Source organism: Poecilia mexicana, unplaced genomic scaffold (assembly GCF_051168715.1).
Source record: "Poecilia mexicana isolate PSO_F unplaced genomic scaffold, ASM5116871v1 scaffold_11, whole genome shotgun sequence".
Classification (NCBI taxonomy): Eukaryota; Metazoa; Chordata; class Actinopteri; order Cyprinodontiformes; family Poeciliidae; genus Poecilia; species Poecilia mexicana.
In genome coordinates, this window is record NW_028263380.1 from 14,513,059 (window position 1) to 14,536,951 (window position 23,893).

The 23,893-nt window shown below is 42.3% G+C and overlaps 1 protein-coding gene across 1 annotated transcript in view; it reads right to left on the reverse strand.

The window, feature by feature from the left end:
- Window positions 1-23,893, reverse strand: part of jarid2b (jumonji and AT-rich interaction domain containing 2b) — a 114,217-nt gene that overhangs the window by 11,100 nt on the left and 79,224 nt on the right. Inside the window, exons 4-7 of the mRNA XM_014981236.2 lie at window positions 22,773-22,996; window positions 12,712-12,930; window positions 8,268-8,512; window positions 787-2,254 (exon numbers count right to left, since the gene is read on the reverse strand). Coding sequence (XP_014836722.2) covers window positions 787-2,254; window positions 8,268-8,512; window positions 12,712-12,930; window positions 22,773-22,996 — 2,156 coding nt within the window. The remainder of the gene's footprint in view (window positions 1-786; window positions 2,255-8,267; window positions 8,513-12,711; window positions 12,931-22,772; window positions 22,997-23,893) is intronic.

Below are 23,893 nucleotides of genomic sequence, written 5' to 3' on the forward strand. Positions count from 1 at the left end.
AAAGAGAGGCAAATTGCTCTTGATGCCAAACTGATTTCCTGGCGATGCTACAGGAAGTCATTGAGAGGAAAGATATTTTGGCTGGTGACAGACACTCCATTGTGGCAAACTGGATGCCAGCTCTGTCTGGCTAGCAGCTGCAACAGCACTCGCTACACTGAGCTGATTTAAATGAGGCTCTATATAAACAACGAAACAAGCTGAAGGAAAAAAATGAAAACAACACCCTGATAGATGCATGACAGCATACACGGTCATCAAAAATGAAAAGTTTTCTCTATATTATCATAATAAAAAAATTAAGGTGACTGGAAGTCTGGTAAAGATTTATAAGCTAACAGGAAGAGGAAGAAAGATTCATCTTTACTAGCCTTAAAGTTTTGTGCCAAAACAACACATATTGTTACTGTCCTCTATAGACAACATGAAATCTGTTGGAAGAATAAAAAATGACAACACATGCAAAGAGGAGGAGCAACATTATGACATTTCACTGATTGGTATTTCTCAAACACAACTATTAGTGAACACTCTGCTAAATTCCAAATAGGTTTTGTTTTACTTTGTACCCGAGTGCCATCCTTTCTATCTACACCTTAAAAATCCCGAATGCTTACTGCTTCAAAACTGACTGTCATGGTTTAATTCACTCCTGTACAATCAAGAGGTCTTGTTCTCAGTGTTTATCTGCAGAAGCCTGCAGCTTAACACTTAATCATTTCGAATACTACTAAAAGTAGTTTTCCCGTTCACAACCAAACGTGCCTTCCCATTTGGCTCTCTTACCAATGACGGGTGGCTCATCCATGGTAATGCCCTGAGATTTAAGGTGCTTGCGGATGCAAGCCAGCCGCTGCACATTTGGGCCCCAGCGTCGGCCCAGCATGTGGACCCTCTGCACCTGTGTAACAAAGCGCATCTCCTCATTCAGCTTGCACTCCGGCCGCCAGTCTTGCGGTGGCACCACACGGCACATGCCAGCCACCTCGGCCTGTTCCCTCACTGCGTCCAAGTACACCAGAGGGTCCTGGAACTCTCGCTGAGTGGGCCGGAAGACCGGCACTTCGCCCAGCGCCGCCCAGCCCTCTGGCTTGCTCCGCTGGCGCTCCCGCTCCTTCTCCTGCTCACGTTCCTTTTGCCGCGTCAGCTCTTTCTCGTGCTCCCACTCCTTGTCGCGGTCCGCGAGCCGCAACGCTGCTGGTTTGATCTGGCCTGGGCCGTTGGTGGGAGGAAGCATAGACGAGTTGTTGCAGGACGAGGGAGAGGAGGCAGAGGTTTGCTGAGGGTCTGAGGTAGTGCTGGCTCGACTGGGGTTTGGTGCGTTATTGTGGCCTACTGAGGGGGATGAGGAGGAGCTGCGACCATGCAACCTGCTTTGCTGTTGCTGTGCTTGTCGTATCAACATCAGCTTGCCGGCCGATGCGCGCTTGGGCCGCTGGTTCACTGGCTCCACGTTGGCTGCTGGTGTAGAAGGAGGTGGCGTTTGTTGAGGCGGTGGAGTAGAAGGTGGAAGTGGAGTAGCAGGTTGAGTCTGTTTAGGCGGGGTGGGCTGCTCTGCATCGTGTCCATTAGAAACCGGAGTGGTAAGGGTGCCGTTCTGCCTGGCAGCTCTCTCGTCGTTGGCCACCTTTTTGCTGCTGCTGCGCGTCTCCAGTGGTGCGGGCTGAAGCTTGGCCTTTTTGGCCTCGGAGCCACTCGTTTTGGCTTTCTGCACAACAACCCCAGTACTCACAGAGTTAAGCACCACCTCCAGACGCCGCTTGGAGTTTCGCAGTCCCTCTCGACCCGGGCACTCCCCGTGGCCTTGCTGGCACTGTTTCTGCCCGTCCTCCTTGGCTGAGGCATTGTGCCACTGCCCGTTTAGCCTGCCGTTGGGTCGCACGTTGACCGCCGCTTTGTGCAGCCCGTTTGATAATAGCACCTGTTTGCGGGTTTTTGCATTGCTGTGGTGGGCTGGTGCCGCTGCTTTTCCTGAGTTGGCCAGCCGATTGCTGGCTGCTGGCTGGCTGTGCTGATTGTGATTGTTCGCTGACGATGATGCCGAGGCGGCGCTGTTGTGTTTGTTACTGCTGCTGAGTTTGGTTTTCTTGCCCAGTTCTTTCTGTTTGGCTTTGGTGTAGGTGACGTGGCCCTTGGACACGGTGGCTGTGTACTTCTTCACAGTTTTGGACGGCAGTCGTAAGTCGTGGTTCTTCCTGGCACCGCTGACAGCTTGTGCCGAGCCAGCCCGCGTCATCCCATTCACTTTCGAGACCTGAGATAAATAAAGAGGGGAAACAAAAAAGATTAGCAGAATATTAGGGATGCTTTCTAGGAAAAAAAAGGTGGTGATGGGTCTGATTACATTTTGTGTCATTGCTGTGTTTCAAATTAACTCTGAGTTATAAATACAACCGTGCCGACATAATAATTAAGATAATTTTCCACAATATGCCCACACAGATATAATTTTCAGAAAGAACAACTCGTAGGAACGTGGGTGTTTCCTAATGAAGAGGTCACACACCGTTTCTAGCTGCATGTTGAAACGTTTGGTTAGACAGATCCTAAGCTATTTGTGGAACGCTGCGTTCAGCAAGTAAAGTCTGGAAAAAAGAAAAAAAAAAAAATCGACTAGGCTGCTTAAATCTTCCATTTACTGTCAACACTGTGCCTCAGATTTATACAATAGCAAACCCACAACATGAGGGGATAAACAACAGTTTAGAGAGCAAAAGAAAAAACATGAAAAACATGAGCTGAGAAGCAGGTATGGCTCTGTGGTTTCCATTAACAGATGGCTGTACAGTATGAGGTAGGAGGTGGGGGTCATTGGCACGTGGTAAAAATCCCATTTGGCTAAACAAAAATAGCCTTTTTTACTTGCTTGTCTTTTATTGGACGGGTGCTTTGAAGTGCGTGAGTGAGAGTTTCAGGAACAAACGTGGTTGTCCTGTTGCTTGTTGAGAGAGTCCACAGCCAGTTTACAGCTGAACTTTTTTTTTGGGTCTGGCAAATGTCAACCTCATTTCCCTTGATCAAGTTATATTCTGCTGCTCTTGTTCTTTTTATGCTTGATCTTCCACACACACAATAGTAGGATAATATGGAAACACTGAGTTTGAGCTTGTTGGGAGCAGCGATGGTTATATAGTCTAACAGCTGCTGGGAGGAAGGATCTGTAGTAACGCTCATTTGTGCACCTAGAATCCGGCATAGCTTTACCTTTCTTATCTTTGTTATTTTTATGTCTTTCTTTCACACCAACTTGGGGATTATCTTTTCTTTAGTGAATTTCTACCTTCCTTTAGATTATTCTGTGTGAATAAAGAGTTAAGAAACTTGTAAATTGAAAGGTTTTTTAATTTTTTTTTTTTAAAGCTAATGGGTAAAGCAGAAAAATCTATCTCCTGAGCCATTTCATCTGGACAAAGAGGCCTTTCTGGTGCATTCAACGCCAAGATCCTGTCCATGGGGTAGCACAGGGTTCAGTTCCAGGCCTTATTTAGTCAAACTGATATTTTCCTTATGACTCATAATTAAATAATAACTTGAAACATATTTCCAATTTTATGCTGATGCTATCCAGCATAAAAATTTTGATTGATTGTTATTCTGTTCTCCATTGTTCAAAAGCACAGCAAGAGTACTTTACATTTCATAAAGACATGAGAAATGTTTCTGGGGTTCTTGTAATCTGTCTGCGGGGTCTTTATGCTCCTCTGTTTAGATAAGCTTGAAGAGAAGAATGGGGGGTGAGGAGAAGAAGAAAGTAGAGATGGAGTTATCAATCACAGCCGGGGCACCACAGGAGGTGAGCTACAGCCGGCCCATTGACAGGTTTTCCTTTGAAAGCCTCTCACATCACACTCATATTCATGCCGGTGAGAGCGTGTGTGTGTGTGCGTGCGCGTGTGTGTGTGTGTGCGTGCGTGCGTGCGTGTGCATGCACATGTATTGTATTGTATTGTGTTCGTCTCAGGTGGCAGGGGCCAACACAAAGACCGGGCCATTAAAAGATAAGGGCGCGCTGAAACCTAACCCAGCCTCCGTCAATCAGTTCCCCCTCCTCCTAACACACATGCACACAATGGTTGAGGGAAAAAAAGGGTGAAAAGGAAAGAAGGAGGGAGTGTTGGAAAGGTGTGAAATAAAGGGAAAAGAAACCAAACAATAAAGCGGAGAATTTATCAGCATGTGATGAATATTGTGAAGGAGTGCCTTGCTTACAAATTAGACTGATTTTCGAATGACCCAAAATGTCCGAGCTGTTTGTTTTCTTCATGGTGTTTATACTAAAACTAATTAACTTTGTTCAGACTGACTGATATCTAACCAGCTACGGTTTGCTGACCAAGCGGTTCAGACTGACAGTCCCACTTTCCACCACAAGGGGGCTCAGCAGACCTGTTCTGATGGTTGTCCGTGCAATTACTCTGTCTGGTAAATAAAGAGACAGAAGGGCAGGGAAGGAATGAAAGCAGGGAAACAAGGAAAGAAAGCAGCACAAAAAAATGACACAAAGCAATAAAAATCTGAACGGACTCAGAGGGACGATGAGACCAATTGAGAGAAAACCAAGAGCCAAGAGCAAACAGAAGCAGAAAGGACTTCGTCTGCACGTGAGAGGAAGGGGAGGGAGAGGGAGGAGGGTCTAGATGACATCATGTGTTGCTATAGCCCAGCTGAGGGCTTGCAGGAAGACTCTTTTTTATTTTATTTTATAACCAACATCTGCAGGAGTTGGCCCAGAGAGGAGGAGCAGGAGGAGGGGATGAATACAGACAGAAGAAGGGAGAAGGCCAGACAGAGAATAGAAAAAGAAAAGAGGAAATTTAACCCTGGGAAAGAGAGGAGAAGCCCAACATGGAGATTTGGTCTTGCCAGTTGCTCCTACATGTTCTCACAGCGACAGCGAAAACTAGTAGATGGCAAGTTTGTGACATTTGAGGGGAAACAATTACATTCGTATGTTCTGAATTTCCTGTAGTGATGCAGTTTTCTATGAATCAAGGATTTCTGGCCAATAAAAAGAGCAAGGAAACATGTTCCAAGATATAGGATGCGACAAAGTTACACAAAATACGAACTAAAATCAGTGCCGATGATCGGGACCTTTCGATGTGACGTGTCTGTTTGTGCGTTTGTTTTTCTAGCAACTTTTCTCAGTGCTAGTTTTTGATGTTTTGGATATTGTGTGGTATCATTTTCACGACTGTATCATCCCTTCAACCTTTCAAAATTATTCCACATTAAAACCATAAACTTCAATTCATGTAATGGACCAACACAAAGTAGCACATAATTGTGAAGACAAAATAATTAAGAGCACTGATTAGTAATTAGAGTGCACCTGTGTGTAATTAATTAATTTCAATATAGGTCCAGCTGTTCTGTGAAGGCCTTAGAGGTTTGTTAGGAGTAATAGTGAACAAACTGCACCATGAAGATCAAGGAGCACAGCTTAGTTACAAAACAAGAGCCTAAATAGGCGCTGCTGCCGAGATCCAGAGCTCCAGGCGGCCAAATCTGCCAACAAAATTACAGATGTCAACAGGACATCTGCAATTCATTCATACTCCAAATGTGGCTTTTATTGAAAAGTGGCCGGACTGTTGAATTATTGAAAGAAGCCCATCCGCAGTTTACCACAAGTCATGTAAGGGACACAGAAAGTAAGTAGAAGTATGTGTTCTAGCCAAATGAGACCAAATTTGGCCAACACGCAAAATGCCTTATGTGGCGAAAACTAATACTCTGAACACACCGTCCCCACCATTAAACTGGGTGGTTACATGCTGGGTTTTTTTTTTTTTTCCCCTTCTTTTTCCAGCAGGGACAGGGAAGCTAGTCAGAGCTGAAGGGAAGATGGATGGAGCTAAAAACAGGATATTCCTATAAGAAAATGTGTTATCAAGGCTCTAAATACTGGTTCGCTTTCCAGCAGGACAGAGGCCCTAAACATGCAGCCTGAACAGCAACACAGTGGTTATCAAACCGTATTCATCCGTTACAATGGCCCAGTCAAAGCCCAGACATAAATCCAGTTCAAAATCTGTGGTAAAAACTGATGCTTTCGATCCAATGCAAAAGTTTAAAATGAACAACATTTTTTGCAAGGAACTCTACAGATGACAAAGTCATACTTCTGCAGAGGCATTCATATCATCCTCAAATATATAAAGACATAATCTGTGCGATACCAGAACCAACATTAAGACATAATTTGGCTTCATTTTGTCTTATCAATCTCATAGACTCTATTATTTTCTGAAGGGTCCTTTGAATTTGCACGGATTTTGTTGATACACGCTGCTATTAAATTAGCGAGAGCCGAGTCGCAGCAAATTGCATTATGATAATGCTTGTAGCCCTTCAGGTTGAACATACACAAACTCTGGATTGCTTTTCGCCTGGATGATCACTTCACCTTTGGTATGGCTGAGCCCGCGTTTTTTCAGTGGGTGAATAAATGTGCATGTGTATCTTGAGTTCATATGGTGAACACATACTTTTCGCTCTAATTTATGGGTAAATTAAGGAAAAGAGACAGAGAAGATGAGTGAGCAGAGAGGAAAAGAGTAGAAAGAAACGTAAAGTAAGTCTTAATATCACACAGAGTGCCAACAGACTGCTAGGAAATTATTATAAAGTTTGTCTTGGCAGGAAGTCGGTCTCATTAAGATTTGTTGCTGCTCTTAGTGGACAATACCAACCACTTTAAAACATAAACTATGGGTCTAAGTGTGCATTAGCAGCTGCGCCATGCAACAGTGAGCAGGATGAAGACTGGCATTTAAAAGGCTGGGAATCATAATGTAGAAGGTGGAGAGGAGAAAAAAGGCGAGCCAAAACAAAGAGCCTCAGCAGACAGTCGCTTTTAATTGTCCAACGTGACAAGGCGAAGCCCGTTTTCGAACCGACGCTTTCGTCGGGCCTTCTTTTCCTGTGTTTTCACTTTGCGGGGTTCCTTGAAACCCGTTAAGTGCCACAAAGAGGGAAGGCAGAATTTTCGCAGCTCTCTGCCAGCGCTACTAAATATAGCTGCAGTCGCAGGAGGCCAAAACACAATCATTACTCTCTCAGACACAATGGATGGAGGAGAAGAAGAAGAGAGGAGGCGGAAGAGAGGGTAGGTTGAACCATGCGGAAAGTGAGGGAAGAAATGCAGAGCAAAGGAAAAAGCGTGGAGGAGACAGAGAGAGAGAGAGAGAGAGGCAAAGAGGAGTTGGGATTAATCATACAGAGAGAGATGAATGGAAGATGTAGCAGATGGGAGGATAAAAGAAATTAAGAGCATGCTAACAATAAAAGAAACCAAAACCTCTGAAGATGGTATGCAGGTGCATCTTAATAAATTAGAAAATCACAAACAACTTAATTTTTTTTTTCCCATTAGGTCAAACACTGAAAAGCATACGATTCAGATTCAGTACAGAGCGATGTATGCTAAGCTTTAGTTTCTGCCACGCAGCCCAAAATTGTTGCTGAAAGTACTCGCCATAAATATCACACAGCAGTTAAAAAAAACAAAGCAAAATTATTTTTGTTTTAAAAAATTTTTCTTGGAATTTTTACCTGCTCAACAATAAACTAACCATGGCACAAAAAAAGAAAAAGAAAAAAAGAAAAGGATCTGTAAAGGCTCTATTGCTAGATGATGATGATCATTTTTCAACTATCCTCTGCAACGAGAGGCAGATATCGGTCACTCTTTGAAATCACCTGCTCAAACAGCGTTTGTGACCAAAACTGCTTGGTCGCAAATGCAACCAAGTTGTTTGTGGTCCCATTTAACTTTAAATTTAAATTAAGGCAGGGGGTTAAGCAATGAATACTTTGTGTTGTAAGAGTTCAAGAGCTGCATAAATGCAGTAATTAATGCTACAAAGGGGGTTTGGTTGAAAAGTACATGGAAATAAAGGTTGGCTACCATTTAATGTATAAAAATTCTTATTTTATTTGGCTTATGAAATATTGTAATCATCTGAGACTTTGAACTTTGGGATTTTATCAGCTTGAAGCCATAATCATCAAAGTGAATTGAAATAAACACTTAGCAGACATCACTTTGCACACAATTCATCCATGTAACGTACGAGTTTCACTTTTCAACTTAAATTAACTTTTTGTTGGTATCCTAAAGTGCTGAGAAGTATTTGTATTCAAAACTAATAGACAACCACAGAAATGTCTCTGTAAAACTGCATCCTTTATCTGTTTCTTCTATTAGCATCTTGCTAACGCCGTCTCCAGTAGACCCACGGCAGCTTTAATCCAGACCATACCTGCTTCCGTAGCTCCTCAGCCGCTCTCCTCGATGGCAACCCGTTGGCGGTGCCCCGACTGCTGGCCAAGGCCTGGAGCTCCCTGGCGTGCTCCCGCGCCTCCGCCCGCTCGCTGCGCTCCCTCAGTAGAGGCGGAGGAGGCGGCGGAGGAGGCGGCAGTGGAGGAGCGGGCGAGTCCCTGCTGTGTGTGCCCGCCTTCGGCCTCGGACTCTCCCTGGTCCCTGCTTTGCTGTGGTTGTTAAAAACTGGAAAGGAATTGAAGGAAGATGGATCAGCGGTGTTGCTTTTAGCATTCGTGACTTATTCAAGAATGACTATTCACAAGCACAACACATAATAATAGTAATAATAATAATAATAATAATAATAATAATAATAATAGAGACATAGGTTGAAACATATCTGTATGAAGAGACCCGGATTTTAACCGGAGCTCTTCTAAAAGTGCAGCAACAGGATGAACTCTTTCAATTCATTCATTCATTCATTCATTTCAGTTCATTTTCTGAGGCTACAATTCATAGCAAAAGGTCATCTCAAGGCACTGAGGTTCAGATTAAGTTCAATGAGAGGCCAAATCCATCCAGTCGAATTCAGTTCAATCCAATATAACCCAATTTGAACCCATTTGCTTCAATCCAATTCCATATAATTGCATTTCTTTAAGCAGCCTTGCAGTAGCAAGGCAAACCAACGAATTGCATCGAACGTTTGATTCGATTCAATCCCCCATCCTGAGCGTGCACTGAGAAACAGGCAATGAAAATGAAGAGGAAACACTCCCTTTTAACAGGAAGACACCTCCAGCAGAACCAGACTCAGGGTAGGCAGCCATCTGCTTTTGACCAGTTGGGGGTTGGGACAGCAGGAGAGAGACACAAAAAAACACAAACGTGCTACGGCTTGGATACCTGCTAGAAGAAAAAGGACAAAGTTAATGATAGAAAAAAAAACAGGATATTAATACATTATACATATAAAAAGCAGAATTAAGGTTGTGATACTGAGCAGAAGTCTCTTAGTGCTCTAACAGAGTAAAGGACTGAGAATCAACTATAACTTTTATGCCAAAAGAATGTTTTAAGACGTGCTTTTAAGGTAACAGAGAAAATGCTGGAAGGCGGTTCTACAATAAAGATGTTTGATGGGGGGAAGGAACCATGTCTTACTCTACTTTGGGGAATTTAAGGTGAAGTCAATGGAGAGAGCAAACTGGTTGGGCAGAATAATGTTTATCGTTATTATTATCATTAGTGTTTATAACTGCAGTTTGAACTTGTTCACAGTTTGCCATGTTACAACCAAGAACCTTAACGTGTTTTATCGACAAAGACCAGCAAGCTCAATTTTGCTGCAATTACAGCCGAATCCTAATTCAGCAGCTATTTTGTCCTAGTAGAATACATGTTGCACTCTAACAGGTTTTCTTCCAGCACTGCAATGAGTTTTATCCATCTTTTGATCACCCCTCATCAGCTTTCCTGTAAATGCTGTGTTGTTTGGAGTCATCAAAAAGGCTGCATATCTCGCTTTTTGATCAAAAGATTAAAAAAAAAAAACAACACATCTGAGTCGTTCACTTTAAAGCCCTGGATTGTTTTCTGTTGGTCCATCACGTGAAATTCTGAGAAAATACACGTTTGGGGTTGTAACATGCCAAAAACAAAGTCAAGGAGTGCTGCTGGTAAGACCTATTGCTAAAGGCTACTGAGCTAGCTCAAGGTACAAGGATCCATTTGGGTGGATTAAGACAGCAATGCGCCAACACTGATTCTAATTTTATTCTTCAGTCATATAGGAGCTAATAGTTCAACAGGCTAGAATTCAGTTATTAGCAGCTCAATAACGAGTGAGAAGATATTTAGCCCTATAGACCCAGGAAAAAACTTTAATGGGGTACAACAAGCTAACATCGCATCCATAAAAGGTTTTAAAACGGGAATGTGGAAAGTTCCTAAAGCAGGAATGCTATTAAAGTCATAGTGTGAGTTTTTCAAGTTACTGTCAATGTCAATAAGCTCCAGAGGGTTTCAACCACAACGACCAAGTGGAAAAACCTGGATATGCATTAGAGTGACAAACTTTTGGCAGATTCGCTAGAATATGCATGATTTACAGAGTGGATGAAGACGTCTTTATGCTGCTCGTCAATGAGCCGGTTCAAAATGGGTTTTGGAGACCTGCAGGTGATGCCACATGCACCATAAATAGGCCTCTTTCCAGCTTTGACTTCGTGTTTCTGCGAGCCTTTAGATGCCAGACTGCATAGAGGACATACAGTACACGAGTGCACGCACTCCAACACTTGTGAGCGTCTGGAGGTCTCATGTTGCCCCTGGCCTGTTGAGAGAGAAAATTCTTGACATTTTGAGAAGTGAGCTCAGCAAAAAACAAAAAAAATAAACGGGACCCATTAAAAGCTGTTTAATTCAGCCGAGTCAACATGGCAGATGGCCAAAAATGAGAAATAGTAGCAGAAAGAGGGAATGCTGATGAATGACTGACAATGTAAAAGTATTTCCTGCCTCCCTCTACCTTCCTGAGTAAAACATCTCTCAGCATTTCACCAATTTTCATTTTTCCTTTTTCTCAACTGCCCTCGTTCTCCTTTTGGCTTCCCCGCTCTTCTTCTCCCCAAGAGCCCATATAAGCTTTCCTGTTGGACAGGAGCCCAAGACGCATATTAAACTGTCCCATTTGACAAATCCTAATTCAGCAAGGTACATTTTAAATGCCGTCGGCTCTCGGATACGCAAATGTCCATTTCGGTGTCCTTAACCTCACCCGTCTCTATTGTCCCCCTACGAAGCATATCTGCGTGTTTTCTTTCTTATCTATTTATTTAGCATATCACAGAGAAGGCGCCAAGTTGCTTTGCAAACACCGCTTGTGTGCCAGATAAGAAAAGGAGAATAAGCTGTCCTCGTGCTCAGAACAAGTCTGGATCTGTTCACACAGGTTTCACTGTCCTTCTGTTTGCACTTCATGTACAGTTTAATGTTTTAGCTACATGTGTTCTAAGGAAAGATGAGGGAAGCCTGTGTGCTTCCAAGAGACCAGCCCGAGTCTCAATGTGAGAGTTCAAACACACAAATCTAAAAGATGTTTTCACCTTGTTCTAAATCCCATTAATCTCTCTCCAGTTTACTCCTCTACATTCCAGGGGGTTGAGGGGAAGAGACATTTTACACACCAAGAAAGGAGTTAAAGTCGGGGACGGAAAGGGGGAGGAAAGATGAAACTTGGCCCCTGCTTTATTGAAAACATCGGATTGGATGGAAGAAAAACCCATGGGTTAAATTTGTGTATGTAAAAGTCATATTGAGGTTACAGGATTCACCCCCTGTACCTATAAAAAAATAACGGCTGGAGTTTTATCCAACTGGAGATGGTTGCAAAAAGCACCTTCAAGGTGTGGAATCTGGCAGAGCACAAGCTATCGCTGTTATTAAGGCAACAACATTTCAAAACTGGATGTTTTGTTGATATCCAAGACATCCCATAAAGATTCACTTTCTAGACTATTCGTCAAATCAAATTAAAAGCTAAGTTGAAGTTGGATTATGTTGGAAAATCTGTGTAAATAAGATGTTTTGTTTGTTTTTTTGTTTTTTTTTTTTACTTAAAATGATCATACCATGAGCATCTTACAACAGCCTATCAATGCAAATTTAATACGATTCAGACTTCTTATAAATTTATCAAGTGTTAATTTTATGCATAAGCTTAAGTCTATGCAATAAGATCAATATAATATATATATGCTGGGGTCTTTGGGTTTTTGCTTGTGTGGGATTTTCTAAATGTCATGCGCCATGTGCACAAATGTGTGCTCTCATCTGAATGTCCGCGCTGCCCCCTAGGGGTGTACATATGCTGGACGTGTGTTGTGTGTGTGTGTGTGTGTGTGTGTGTGTGTCTGGGGTCTTGGACAGCTGTTGCAGAATGTGCATAAACACCTTGTTAGGGCTTAGTAAGATAAGTGTTAATTGGGGTGGAAAGAATTGATGCACTGCTCTGCAACTCTACGCTGCATGCTTCTCGTTGCCACGGTTCAAAGCAGAACAGCTATCTGCTTACATGTGCAGACTAACATGTGCACACAAATGAGAACAAGAACTACACGTCTATCTTTTGTTCGTTTATGATCCACGTGCATGCTTCTGAACTTTCAGGTCAGCTCTAGTTATTCTTAAAGGTATGTAATCCTTCGCCTGTGTTCCTCTCTGCTTTTTTTTTGTTTTTTTGTTCTTCTTTGTTTTCTCTTCTAGCTCTTCTCCACTTGCCTCACTCCTGTCTTTCTCTCCTTCATTAACTCCTCTCACCGGGATCTTTGTGGTACATTACACTAACTAAAAACATGCAGTCTGGTGTGTGAACTCAACGTTTTGTTAGTCATAAACACATGGCGCGCTTTGTTCCGACCTCCAGTTCTGGCCCTTACCGTGCCCATTGAGCGGCTGCCTGGCGGGGAGTTTGCCCTTGCGAGGTGTAGAGTTGCAAGAGGAGGAGCCCGAGGCTTGACTGCTGCCGCCCGCACCTTGTGTGTGGACTCCTGTGCTGTTCCGCACCTCCTCTTCCTCCTCATCTTCTTCCTCCTCCAGGTCCTCCTCCTCCTGGGAGCTTCCAAAATAGGCCATATTACTGGGCAAGGCAGAGGAACCTGAACACAGAGACGGGGGAAGATGGAAAAAAAAAAAAACATTAGAGGGGTCCCTATAAGTTTTTCCATGTCATTTATGAGATTAACTCTCAGAATTCTCTGTAGATTTCTCTGATCAAAGTATGAACACAAAAATGTTTTAATTTATGGCAAACGCATCCACAGAAGTGGACGGATGGACAAATGGACACAAATGCTAATGGATGACAGGATGGATGTTTGGACAAACTGATAGGAGGGTGGTTAGATGGACAAAATAAAGGATGGACACAAAGCAGCTGGTTAGACAAACTAATGAGTAGAGGACATACTGAGAGGTAAAATGACAGATTGACAGACAAACAGATGGATGCATAAACTAATGGATGTAAGGATGGAAGAATAAATTGACGGATAGACAGGTGAACTGGTGAATGGGCAAACAGATGGATGGACAAACTTGAGATGGAGAGATGGACAGAGGGACGGATGGACAGACCGATGACTTTTCAAGAAAAGACTGAACAGCATCTGGAAGAGCAAAACATGTTTCCATTCACCTATTTTTTCCTCATACTTGAGTAAATCTGAAAAAAAAAAAGTTAAGTTGAATTCCTTTCTTTTGAAATCTGCATAAGAACCCCAGTACAAGGTCAGAGCCAGTGAAACTGAAAACGAGACCTGAACGCAGATTTAGTCAAAAAAACGTATATATGTTAAACCCGATCCAGCTGTCGGCATCTAAGAAGGTATCTCTTTTGATTGTAATCTGAAATCTTCCAAATGGATCAACATCAGTGTTGGAGCATTACCATAAAAATAAGCCCCTCCGAGGTTTTGAGTGTAATGCTGATTGTGCTGCTGTTTTTAATCTGTTATTATCCCAGCTGGTGGCCCATTGATGCTCTCCGAGCCGCTCGGAACGGACGACCGCCATTGTTACACTCACAGTTAAACGCACAAACATAATCAAGGACGTGCACGGCACAATGTTAGACTGATGACAGCTCTATTGTTTCTGAATGCGCCGGCACAACTAACATTTTCCAATCTGCTGCTGATAAGCTGCATTTGAAGAATTTACATTTCTAATTTGACACTCGGTGCCTATTGTTTCTGGTGGTTTCTTCCCCTGCATTTCTGTTGAACCAACTTGTTTTTTTTTTTTTCTAACGGCGCCGCACGGCAATGAAAGTAGTCCGACGCAGAGCGGAGGGAAAACGAGAACGCATTCTTACCGATAGCTGGGATTGGGTCCAGAAAACTGACAGTGTGCAACAAGCGGTCTCTTTTTCCACGGAGGCCCCAGCTTTTGACAGTTCTGAGACATACATTATGTACATGTGCTCACATTACTTGTGAAAGTCTCGCGCAGCAGAGCCAATCCCAAATCTGTCTCTTTCACTCTTCCAAACAGGATTACAGTCAATTACCGACTCTATTGGGAAAGAAAGCCGATGTTCTCCCGCTTTCCTTTTTCTGTCACAGCCCATAACTTTCACTGTCGTCTCTCAGAAATGCAGCTCAGTATGAGCACTAAGGAGGTGAATTGTTTTTGGCAGCAGATGGCCTCTAACGTTACCTCAATAAGCCCCAAACAAAAGGTCACAGAGCCAACAGCAGTATTAATAAATCCCATAATGCTGCAATAATAAATCAGTGAGTCAAACACTGTTGTAGTCCGACAGATGTAAGAATAAATCATTTTTTGAGGTGAAATTTTAATTTCATATATTGCAGCTGTTATGGGTAATTAAATAATTTCACTTATTAAAAAGCAGAAACTCCCTTTAGTTCTAGGTTTTGTATTCATTGAAAAATCTACATAAAAAAAAAAAAAAATCTAGCACTGTACTCACAACTAGAGATGCGCCGACGTGAGGATTTGGGTTGACGGCAATATCAATATTGCTATTATGGCTGAAAAGCAAGATTATATAAATTTCGATGCTGTGACATAACAACCAAGCTGCTGAAACTGCTTCTCCGTTTCAGTTAAACACTCCACAATCCTTTACTGCATCACTATCACATGCCTAAACAAATGCAACACAGCCACCATCCTACCATCCCAAAACACAAACAGCAACAACATGGAAATAAACAGTTGATGGCATTTCACCTTCACTATAATAAAAATGCTGAGTTAAATATTAAAAGTAACTTGAACATATAGAAGTGTTACAGAGAGAAAAAAGAAAAAAAAAAAAAAAACACTTTCAACTGTCAGAATTTTGACATCATTAGCACCGAGTATTGAACCCTGTTGAGGTGAAAATGAAACGAGATGGTTAACCTTTGTGTAGTTTTGTTTTCGTCTTAAGAGTCAAGTGCGCCTGCATTTGAATTCCACGCGAAACGATCGGAGCAAAAGGTTGCAAACAAAGGAGCCTTCCTGAGAAACAGCAGCCACAACAGCTGGACTGAGTTCATTTCAGCTAAATAGTAGAATCCAGCTGGTCAGCAGAAGTGGGGCCACGGAGAAAGGTGTTTCTGGAAAAACACGGTAGAAACACAAAGGTTGGTTTACATCACCGTACAGAGATAAAGTCGTTCATTTCATTCCGAGTCTAACTCTCGCCTCGCGATTCATTTGCATGAAAATAATCCTGCGGGAAACTGCCTCAAAACAAAATGAAAGGAAAGATGCTTGATTTATGAGGAGTTTCAAAGATTTTTCCACAGTCAGAATCCCCTATTAAAAAACAGCAACACGCCCTGTTCTTTTTTTTTTTTATTATTATTGAAAAGCACTACAGAGGGGGAAAAAAAAGCAAAGGAACAGACTCCCCTCTTTCTAATTTTATAATCGGGTGTTTGTAATTGCCGATTTGTACTTCACAAGAATGCATGGTTATGCAACGTTCTTGCCACTTTGATTAAATCTGGCTGTGAGCAGGAAACTGTGGATTTTATGAAGTTGTGAGGCCTTTATGACTAAATCGATAGCATAGCAGGAGAAACTACTGTGGTTTTTATTACCCTTTTAGGGGGTCTTGGTGTTTAAAAGCGCATTAATGGAAAGTAATGTGTGATTATAAGCCAATTAAAATAATTGTTAAGCCTCTGAGAAATAAGCTGAATTCAGCTGGCCTGTATTAAACTATACAGAGTATCTAAAATAGAACATAATGAATTAAGCCAGTTATTTAATTAGCATACTTGTTTTGGAGAAAGACTAAATGCGTGCCTTAGATTTTACACATTTTATACATTTAAAGCCCATTAAGATAACAAAAATGTGAGGGTACTGGAATAATTATAGGACTAGCAAAAGAGATAAATCTTTTACATAAATATATGTGGAAAAAGCCTGAAATAAGCAGAAAAATTATATGAGGAATTAATTAAAAATCAAATTAGAATTAGAAAATGAGCAAGACAGCCAAAGCTTCTATGAAGAACATTTAACATGAGTTTAGATTCAATATTTAGGATTTTGTTTTTGGAAAACGCTTAAATTGGTGTTATTTCAGGAATTTAGCTCCTAAAGTCTGGCTTTTTAAATAGACAAATTAGAAAAGAACATCCTTTAGGCAGGTTGCTAGGACAGAGGAGAAAAATGATCAACCCTCTGCTGTGCTTAAACTGTGCCATCTGACCCCAACCCACAGCTCACGTTTAACACGTTTAGTTGTGGTTCCAATTAATCCTGTCTGGACAAAACTTACAGAAAAGTTTTTCCTCTGGCTTAATTAAGAAAATGTGTGCCTTCCCTTGAAAATTGTAACATCACATTGGGGGATATCCAGTTCAGCTAGTAAAGATAGTCACATGACAGAAACAAACTGGGAGCTGCAGCAGCCCATACAGTCTCTCATCCAACCTAAATGGTAAAAGAAAAATAGATTTTAAAAGTTCTTAAAGAAAACCTGAGCTCATAAGATAAACAAAAAGATGCACAGCTCATACTACTGTTTTTCAACCCATCCCCGTGGCACTGATTTTAGTTTAAAATGGCCCCATAAAAAAGTGAAAGCCTAACTCAAAAGGAGAATCTAAAAAAAAAAAAAAATACATCACAGACCACAACAGCAATGGCAGCTGGGAGCTGAGTTTTGTTAGGGACCTCAATAGGATTACAACAAAAACCCTGATCAGTAACCCAAGCCTATCCTTAAGATCAAATCAGGACATCCATGTTTTAATTAAACTAAGCAAGACAACATGCCAACAGAGGTCCTGTATGTACTTCCTGCATAGTTTCTCTACAGATAACTTGCCAAGTAAGATATGCTGGGACACAAACTGCGTCATGTTTTCCCTGGATTGTGGCTAAATCTAACCAGAAGATGCAAAAAGATAGCACACACAGCCCTGATAGCACTGAAAGTCATCAAAGGTGCAGCGACGGCTGGAAATGTACACAGTGAGGGAGCAAACAGACTGGTGCAATCAGCTTTTAATGGCTGGATTCATTAGCTAAATGGTTGTAATTTACTGCTCTGAGAAGAAGTCAGCAGGTCATGGAAACAGGCTGGAGGGCCACCTGAGATAAAACATGGAGAGTTTGGGGTTGTAGGTTGCAAAATGAAAATGTTCACAATAGAAGAAGAATAATTACTCTTTTTGTAAATATGTTCAAATTGACTGAACCATTAACTTTAAGATTGTACAATCAGACTATCGAGTTATAAGGCAATTGTGCATAATTAAACTGAAATGAATAGAAATACAAACAGTGCCCAACTTTAGCAGCTGTTGGGTGAGAGGGAGTAAAACACGGACACGTCACCGATCCACAAGGCAACACAGACACACAGGACAGACAAACCATGCACACATACATACACACTCTAAGGGCAACTTGGAGAGACCAATTTACCCAATAGTCCCCAGGGCATGCATGGGTTCCCCCTGGGTAACTCGGCTTACTTTTATGGTTCGATACTTACCACAGTCATCCTACGGAAGGGGGAAGGGGCAACATAAATGTGGTCATCGCCTAAAATTTTCAACTCCTTTTTTCTGAGCTGATTCACTAAATCTGTTAGTCATCAGACAACACAGAAAGAAGAATGCATGTAAGAAAAAGAAAAAGAAAAGTAAAAAAATTGCTCATTTTTACTTCGAGATCTCAAGCAAAGCTTGAACACAATCCCCCAATTACACCGGCTTTCATCCACCTCATTCCGGCCAGACAAGTCATAATTAGGTCTGAAAGAGTCTATTAGGATTGTCATTTTTAACGGGGCTCTTGGGTGGGGTGGCATAATTACAATCCCTTCCTTTTTCTAGCCACCCTTCCATTGTCCCCTTAACGGGGAGTGAAACAATGAGGACAATTTTAATAGTCAATCAGGTTGGTTTAGCCACCATGGGAACATGTAGATGTGATGACTTACAAATAAGAACCACGTTCACGTGCAAGAAGAAAGGACGCTCTCTGGGGGGAAAGTATGAGTGACAACGAGAGCAGGATTTCTGGCAAGAAAAGAGAAACTCTTCATCATTTTTATGAAGAATGGGAGTTCACCAAAATAAACTCCTTATTGTTAGCAAAGCCATTAGTTACATAGACAATGGGCCGTGCTTTCGAGGACAAGCCAGAATCAGTCAGCGCTGTACTGAATAATAACGAAGCGCCGTTACTGCATGCAAACGTGCAGCTTCCAGGTGCTAACCTAAAAGTATCCAAATATTGAAGCAACAGGGAAGCGGCTTATACCTGGGAGAATTAGGCCGTCAAAACAGAAACGTATGTTTCAATGGGTGCCACTCTTCCTGGGAGTGAAAATGTGCTTTTGTTCTTCCCTCCCTGCCAGGTCGTTATTGTAAATAAGAATTTGTTCCATAAGGAAATAAAAAAAAAAGACACGTTCATAAAATGTTTTGCACAATTTATGGCGTGCAAAATATTCATGTCATGTTCATTTTGTCATAAGGAACCTCAAACCTTAGTATAAGTTATTTTCTGCCTTCGTGATGGACAAAAACCTGCAAGAGTAAGCTGATTTGTAGAGGGAGTTTGATACAAATTGTGGCAAAAAGTTCAGAGCTAGGAATACTTTGAGGGTACTGTAGCAACTCAGAGGATCTAAAAATCCGAATTATCTAAATACCAGCATCTCTATGCTATCACTATGCTTTAGATGCGATACGTTCAACATTTGTGTCGCACTCGTAATCGCATCCTGGGAATCCGAGGTCTTTGGTTCACTGGGTCAGTCCTAGGAGGTTATGTAAGCAGTGCAGCAGGATTGGCCTCCCTGAACCTGAGAGGCACCTCTCTAGGGTTGGCAGGCTGAGCAGGCAGCCCAGGGGGGGCAGAGGGATAAACACTGTTGAGACGCGCGCGCGCACGCACACACACACACACACACACACACACACACACACACACACACACACACACACACACTCCCTGTACAAGGGAAATTACACCCGCAACAACAACAAGGGAGCTCTGTTTGCATTCTGATCTTTAGACCTCGGCATGAGATTTTCTACAATTATTCAGTTTGAATTATTACAAACCGATCCAAAATACTACTGCGCCCCCTCATTGGTCATGTTTAAATTGGTCTAACGTCAAATAAACTCCCTCCACTCTCCTCAGTGCTGCCCCCGCTGTGCTTTCAGCAGCGCTGCACCTTTGCTTTAACCCGAGGCCAAAAGGGCCAGAGGCAGACTGTCTGGCTACTGCCCAAATGGCTTTCTCCATGGTTATAAACAGGCCGGCTACAGGCGAGGACCACACATAAACACCCTCCTGAGCACACGGAGGAGGGACCAACTCCAGCCCGTGTGCAGAATGGGGCTTTTTTTTGCAGGAGATATAAATGAAACAAGATAAATGCAGAATATGAGCCTGAATAGTGCAGGAGGGAGAACATTCATGATGTTCATCAGTCTTTGTAGTAGAAATTACTCTTCGGGTTTACCCACACGTTGCATCAGAGTGACGAAAAAGGGAAAAGCTGCATTTCTTTTGTCATTTAATATTTAAACCTTCGCCAGTGACATGATGGAGTTGGATAAGATCTTAAAATAGTCATTTAAAAGCTCAGATTGGGGGGGGAAAAAAGGTTAGCTTCTTACTTTTATCACTAACTAATCCTTCAGATTCTGACTGCTTTTATATAGCCATCAGCCGGAATGATGGATTGAAGCCTTTCGGGTGGATGTGTAACGTTTGCCAGATAAGATAAGCAAACACTGGAGTGGGGGTGATGTGGGTGGGTCCGGGGGAAGGGGGGTGAGTGTTTACACACTGCTCTGAACGTTTGACCCGAGAGGAATCCCAGAAATCACCGTCGACGAGGCTTCACAGCAGAAATGTCGCTTGCACTCTGCGTTTTCAACTTATTAAAGAAAATAAGCCAAAAATCAAATGGAAAAAAAGATTTTAAAAAGATGAGAATAGATTTTTTATTTTTTTAGATTTCTCCAATACCGCTGAACATTTTCTGCAACATGGCCAACAGATGTTAAGGGCAGATCTCTCAAGTCTTTCAGGGGATTTTAAGGGCTTTCTGACGATATCAAAGACGTGAATCCCTTCGCAAAGATTAGGACAGATATCCTTATATGCTGAGCTCACGCAGGGACACGGTGGAGATAAGCATTTGCAGCTGCAACCCTGCTTGAGTGCACAGGCTGAACCTCAGGGGCTGCGCTGACATTCTCCCATGTCCTGTGTCTCGGTACGGATCTCTGCATGTGGGGCAGCAGAGAGGCCAAAGGGAAAAGGGAGCTGAGAAATCACGGCAAACGGAAATGTCAACAGAACCCCTCACATAACAGACTTCTAGTCATAAAAACCTAAAAAATATTAGGCAGGGAACAACACGTTTGGCAGAGAAGTGCTGCATTATTAGCCAGGCGGCCTTCCTCCGACATTACCATTAGCTGCACAGCGCTGCAGAGTGAATCTGGCTTGCTCAGACTAGAAGTGAGCTTAGAAAGCAACAAAAATGATTCTGATGAATCACTTTTCCACACAGAGCCTGCATTCTTCCAAAAAAAAAAACAAAAAACGAAACGTACCAGGGCCAGTAAATCTAAATCAAGGTTCTTGGCACCGAAAGGTTTCAGTCAGATTTAGCAACCGCCAATTATGCGTATTTAAACGAGCCCTCTGAGGTTAAATGACGCCCAGTAATGGGAGCATTCAGCTCAGAATAGCACCATATGTGCAACACATCTCGGTAGAAACGAGGCTGAATTAGTTTCACCTGCATTGAGAGTCCTCTTCAGTGCTACTTTGTAAGTTAGAGAGAGAGAGAGGTCAATTAAAACGAGGCGAGAAAAAGATGCTCTTGGGTAGCGCTGAGATTATGCTCTCTGTCATAAAGAGGATATATTTGGGTTCCTGAAGGATTAAAAAAAGTTAGATATTTTGCTCATCAGCTCTTCTGTGTGGGTAAAACCCTTGATCTAAAATTCTTTAAAAGAAAGCGACGTGTGAAATCCTGGGAAATTCTAAAAAAAAAAAAGTTTTCTCATCTTTTTGTGATTTTGAGAGAATTTGATAAACTACAGCTGATATTTTTTTTAAACAATTTTATTGCTCAAATCCAACACTCGGCAAAGGTTGCTTCTGCTGGAATTTTTGGGAATTGTTGGAAAATGTCCAGATTTGGGCACATAGGCAATGTCCCAAATCTGGACATTTAATGTCCACCATTTTTCATACAGACTTTGTATCAAAGCTCCTTCAAACTGCTTTAAACCTCTTTCCTTTTCAGACTCATAATCTGCTACAATCTTCTTCCTGAAGGCCTCAGGCAGCACTTTGTGTTTCATTGTGGCATCCCCTCTCTCTCTTCAATAGTCAGGAGCACAAAAAAACTTAACGACTGATGTTTAAACAGAGTGAACCTTCTTCAAAATGCTTGGTAACAATTTTCTAATCATGCACATCAGATGTAAACGGGCCTTTATGTAATTCTAGCGATTTTATTAAATATTAATATATCCAAATATGTAAGAAAAACGCAGCCTTTCGTGAGGCGCCTTGATTTTTTTCACTCGACTACATGTCAAGTGAAAAAAAAATATATGTAGTAAGTGAAGCATTTGCAAAAAGAACTAAAAAAGAAAGCTGCAAAATACACAAAAGGTTTTGCAGAAATAAGACAACGGCCTGGTCCACTCTGGCTGTAACACAACACCTTCATTAACTGTAAAGAAAATATGAGCTGGACTTCAATTACCATGATCGTCTAGTGGGGACCGGGCCACTGACACCGATGTGATACGGGCGACTGATGTTCTCTGGTGTCAAATTGTTGTTCGTGCTAAAACCCTTCTCGATCCGCTACTTCGCCGTGCGAGAGAGTACGCAGAGAAAACTAATTCAGCTGCTAATAGCTGTGCCGTGGCTTTTACAGTTCATTTGACATTGAAGGTGTGCCATAGTGTCAATGAACCTGAGTAGTGTTTGCAGAGCAGGGTGTGCGTGTGTGTGTGTGTGTGAATACTCCATGTACAAACAGCTGCTGTAGTAGAGGGTGATAGGCAGGGTGTTAAAGAGACAGACAGTTGCTGAAAAGTAGGAGGGGGGAGATGTGTAAGCTGACGAAATGCAGGATAATCTCAGCCTTAGGCAAGAGCGCAGCTAGTATCACTACGTGCATGGATCTGTGTGTGAGTGTACATGCTTGGGTGAACGCGATCAAAACTTGAATTAAATCTTATTTGTTGCATCTGATTTGCTTACACACCAATCCCTTCGTGCTTAACAGCCAACAAACGGTTGCCGACTCTCAGACGTAACGCGCGGCTCCCGCCTAATAAACGCGTGCGACTTGGAACGGTGTGAAATATTAGAACAAGCTGCGTTTGCAGCTTTTCTTGCTATTCTGCTGCTGGTCGTGGGGCGTGCATGTAACCATGCTCCCCTGGTGCAAGAGGCCCACCTCGGAGGCAGAGGAAGGTGAGGAAGTCCTCCGTCTTGGGCTTGCGCCGCGAGAGGTCCTGGATGGAGGAGGACAGGGAGGAGGAGGAGAGGGACGAGAGGGACGCTGACGGAGCGGTGGACAGGCTGCCGTTCACGTTGCCTGTGTCGGCCACTTTGACCGGCGTAGTGCTGGGCGAGTTGGGCTGCGACTGGGCGAACTTCCGCTGAGCCTGGAGTCGAGGCCTAAGAGGGGGGGAGAGAGAAAACAAACAAGTTGAAGTTTTTGAGGAATTCTTGTACAAATTCATATTAAGTTAATAATTTAGCCCGACCTATTTTAGTAGACGATGAAAACAATCACATCTAATGTTCAGTTTGTGAAAGACAAAATAAAATACTGATAATATTCCCATATCTGTTCATCATTGTGATAACTTGGAGACACGGGCTCTCACCAGCTGACATTAGCATAGTGAGTGGGTCTTTGTTTATAACTGACACAGATAATTACAGGAGGTCCGTCTCAGGCATGTAGTTTCGTTCTGTTACTGCCATGCATGAGTTAGACAGAGACTGTGGTGAGAGTGGAGGCTGATCATAAACCATTTCATTCGGAAACATGACAGAACTTCTGTTTGGTTTTTGTTGGCCATTTACTATAAAGTTTGACATTTGGTGGATCGATGATTACAGTTGAAACTCCCAACAGATCGGTGAGTTCTGAAGTACTTGTGTGCTGCTAGCTAACCGATCACCGATTTTCTCACTCTATTTAACCCGTGTTCAGTCCTTACTAGTGTCTGTGGCAAACACTGATAAATAAATCTAGAAAGTATTTATTTCGCAACAGTTGCTTTGATTGGCCAACTTGGTGACGTTTTCTTTTTTTATTCAGAAAGTATTTAGACTCCTCCAGCAAATCTCACCAAAGGGCCACAAACCAGAGATTTCCACCCGTTATCAGAGACGTCTGGAGAATCTGATATGTAAAAACATTCTGTTGTCTTTTGAAAGCGCAAAGCCACTTCTGACCGATCCCCAAACAGTCAATGTGGGATTTCATTTTCATGTTTTCTTTGCCAAATTTCTGCAATCAATGTGATGTTATTGTCCATCTTTAATCAGTCTGGATTGATAAAG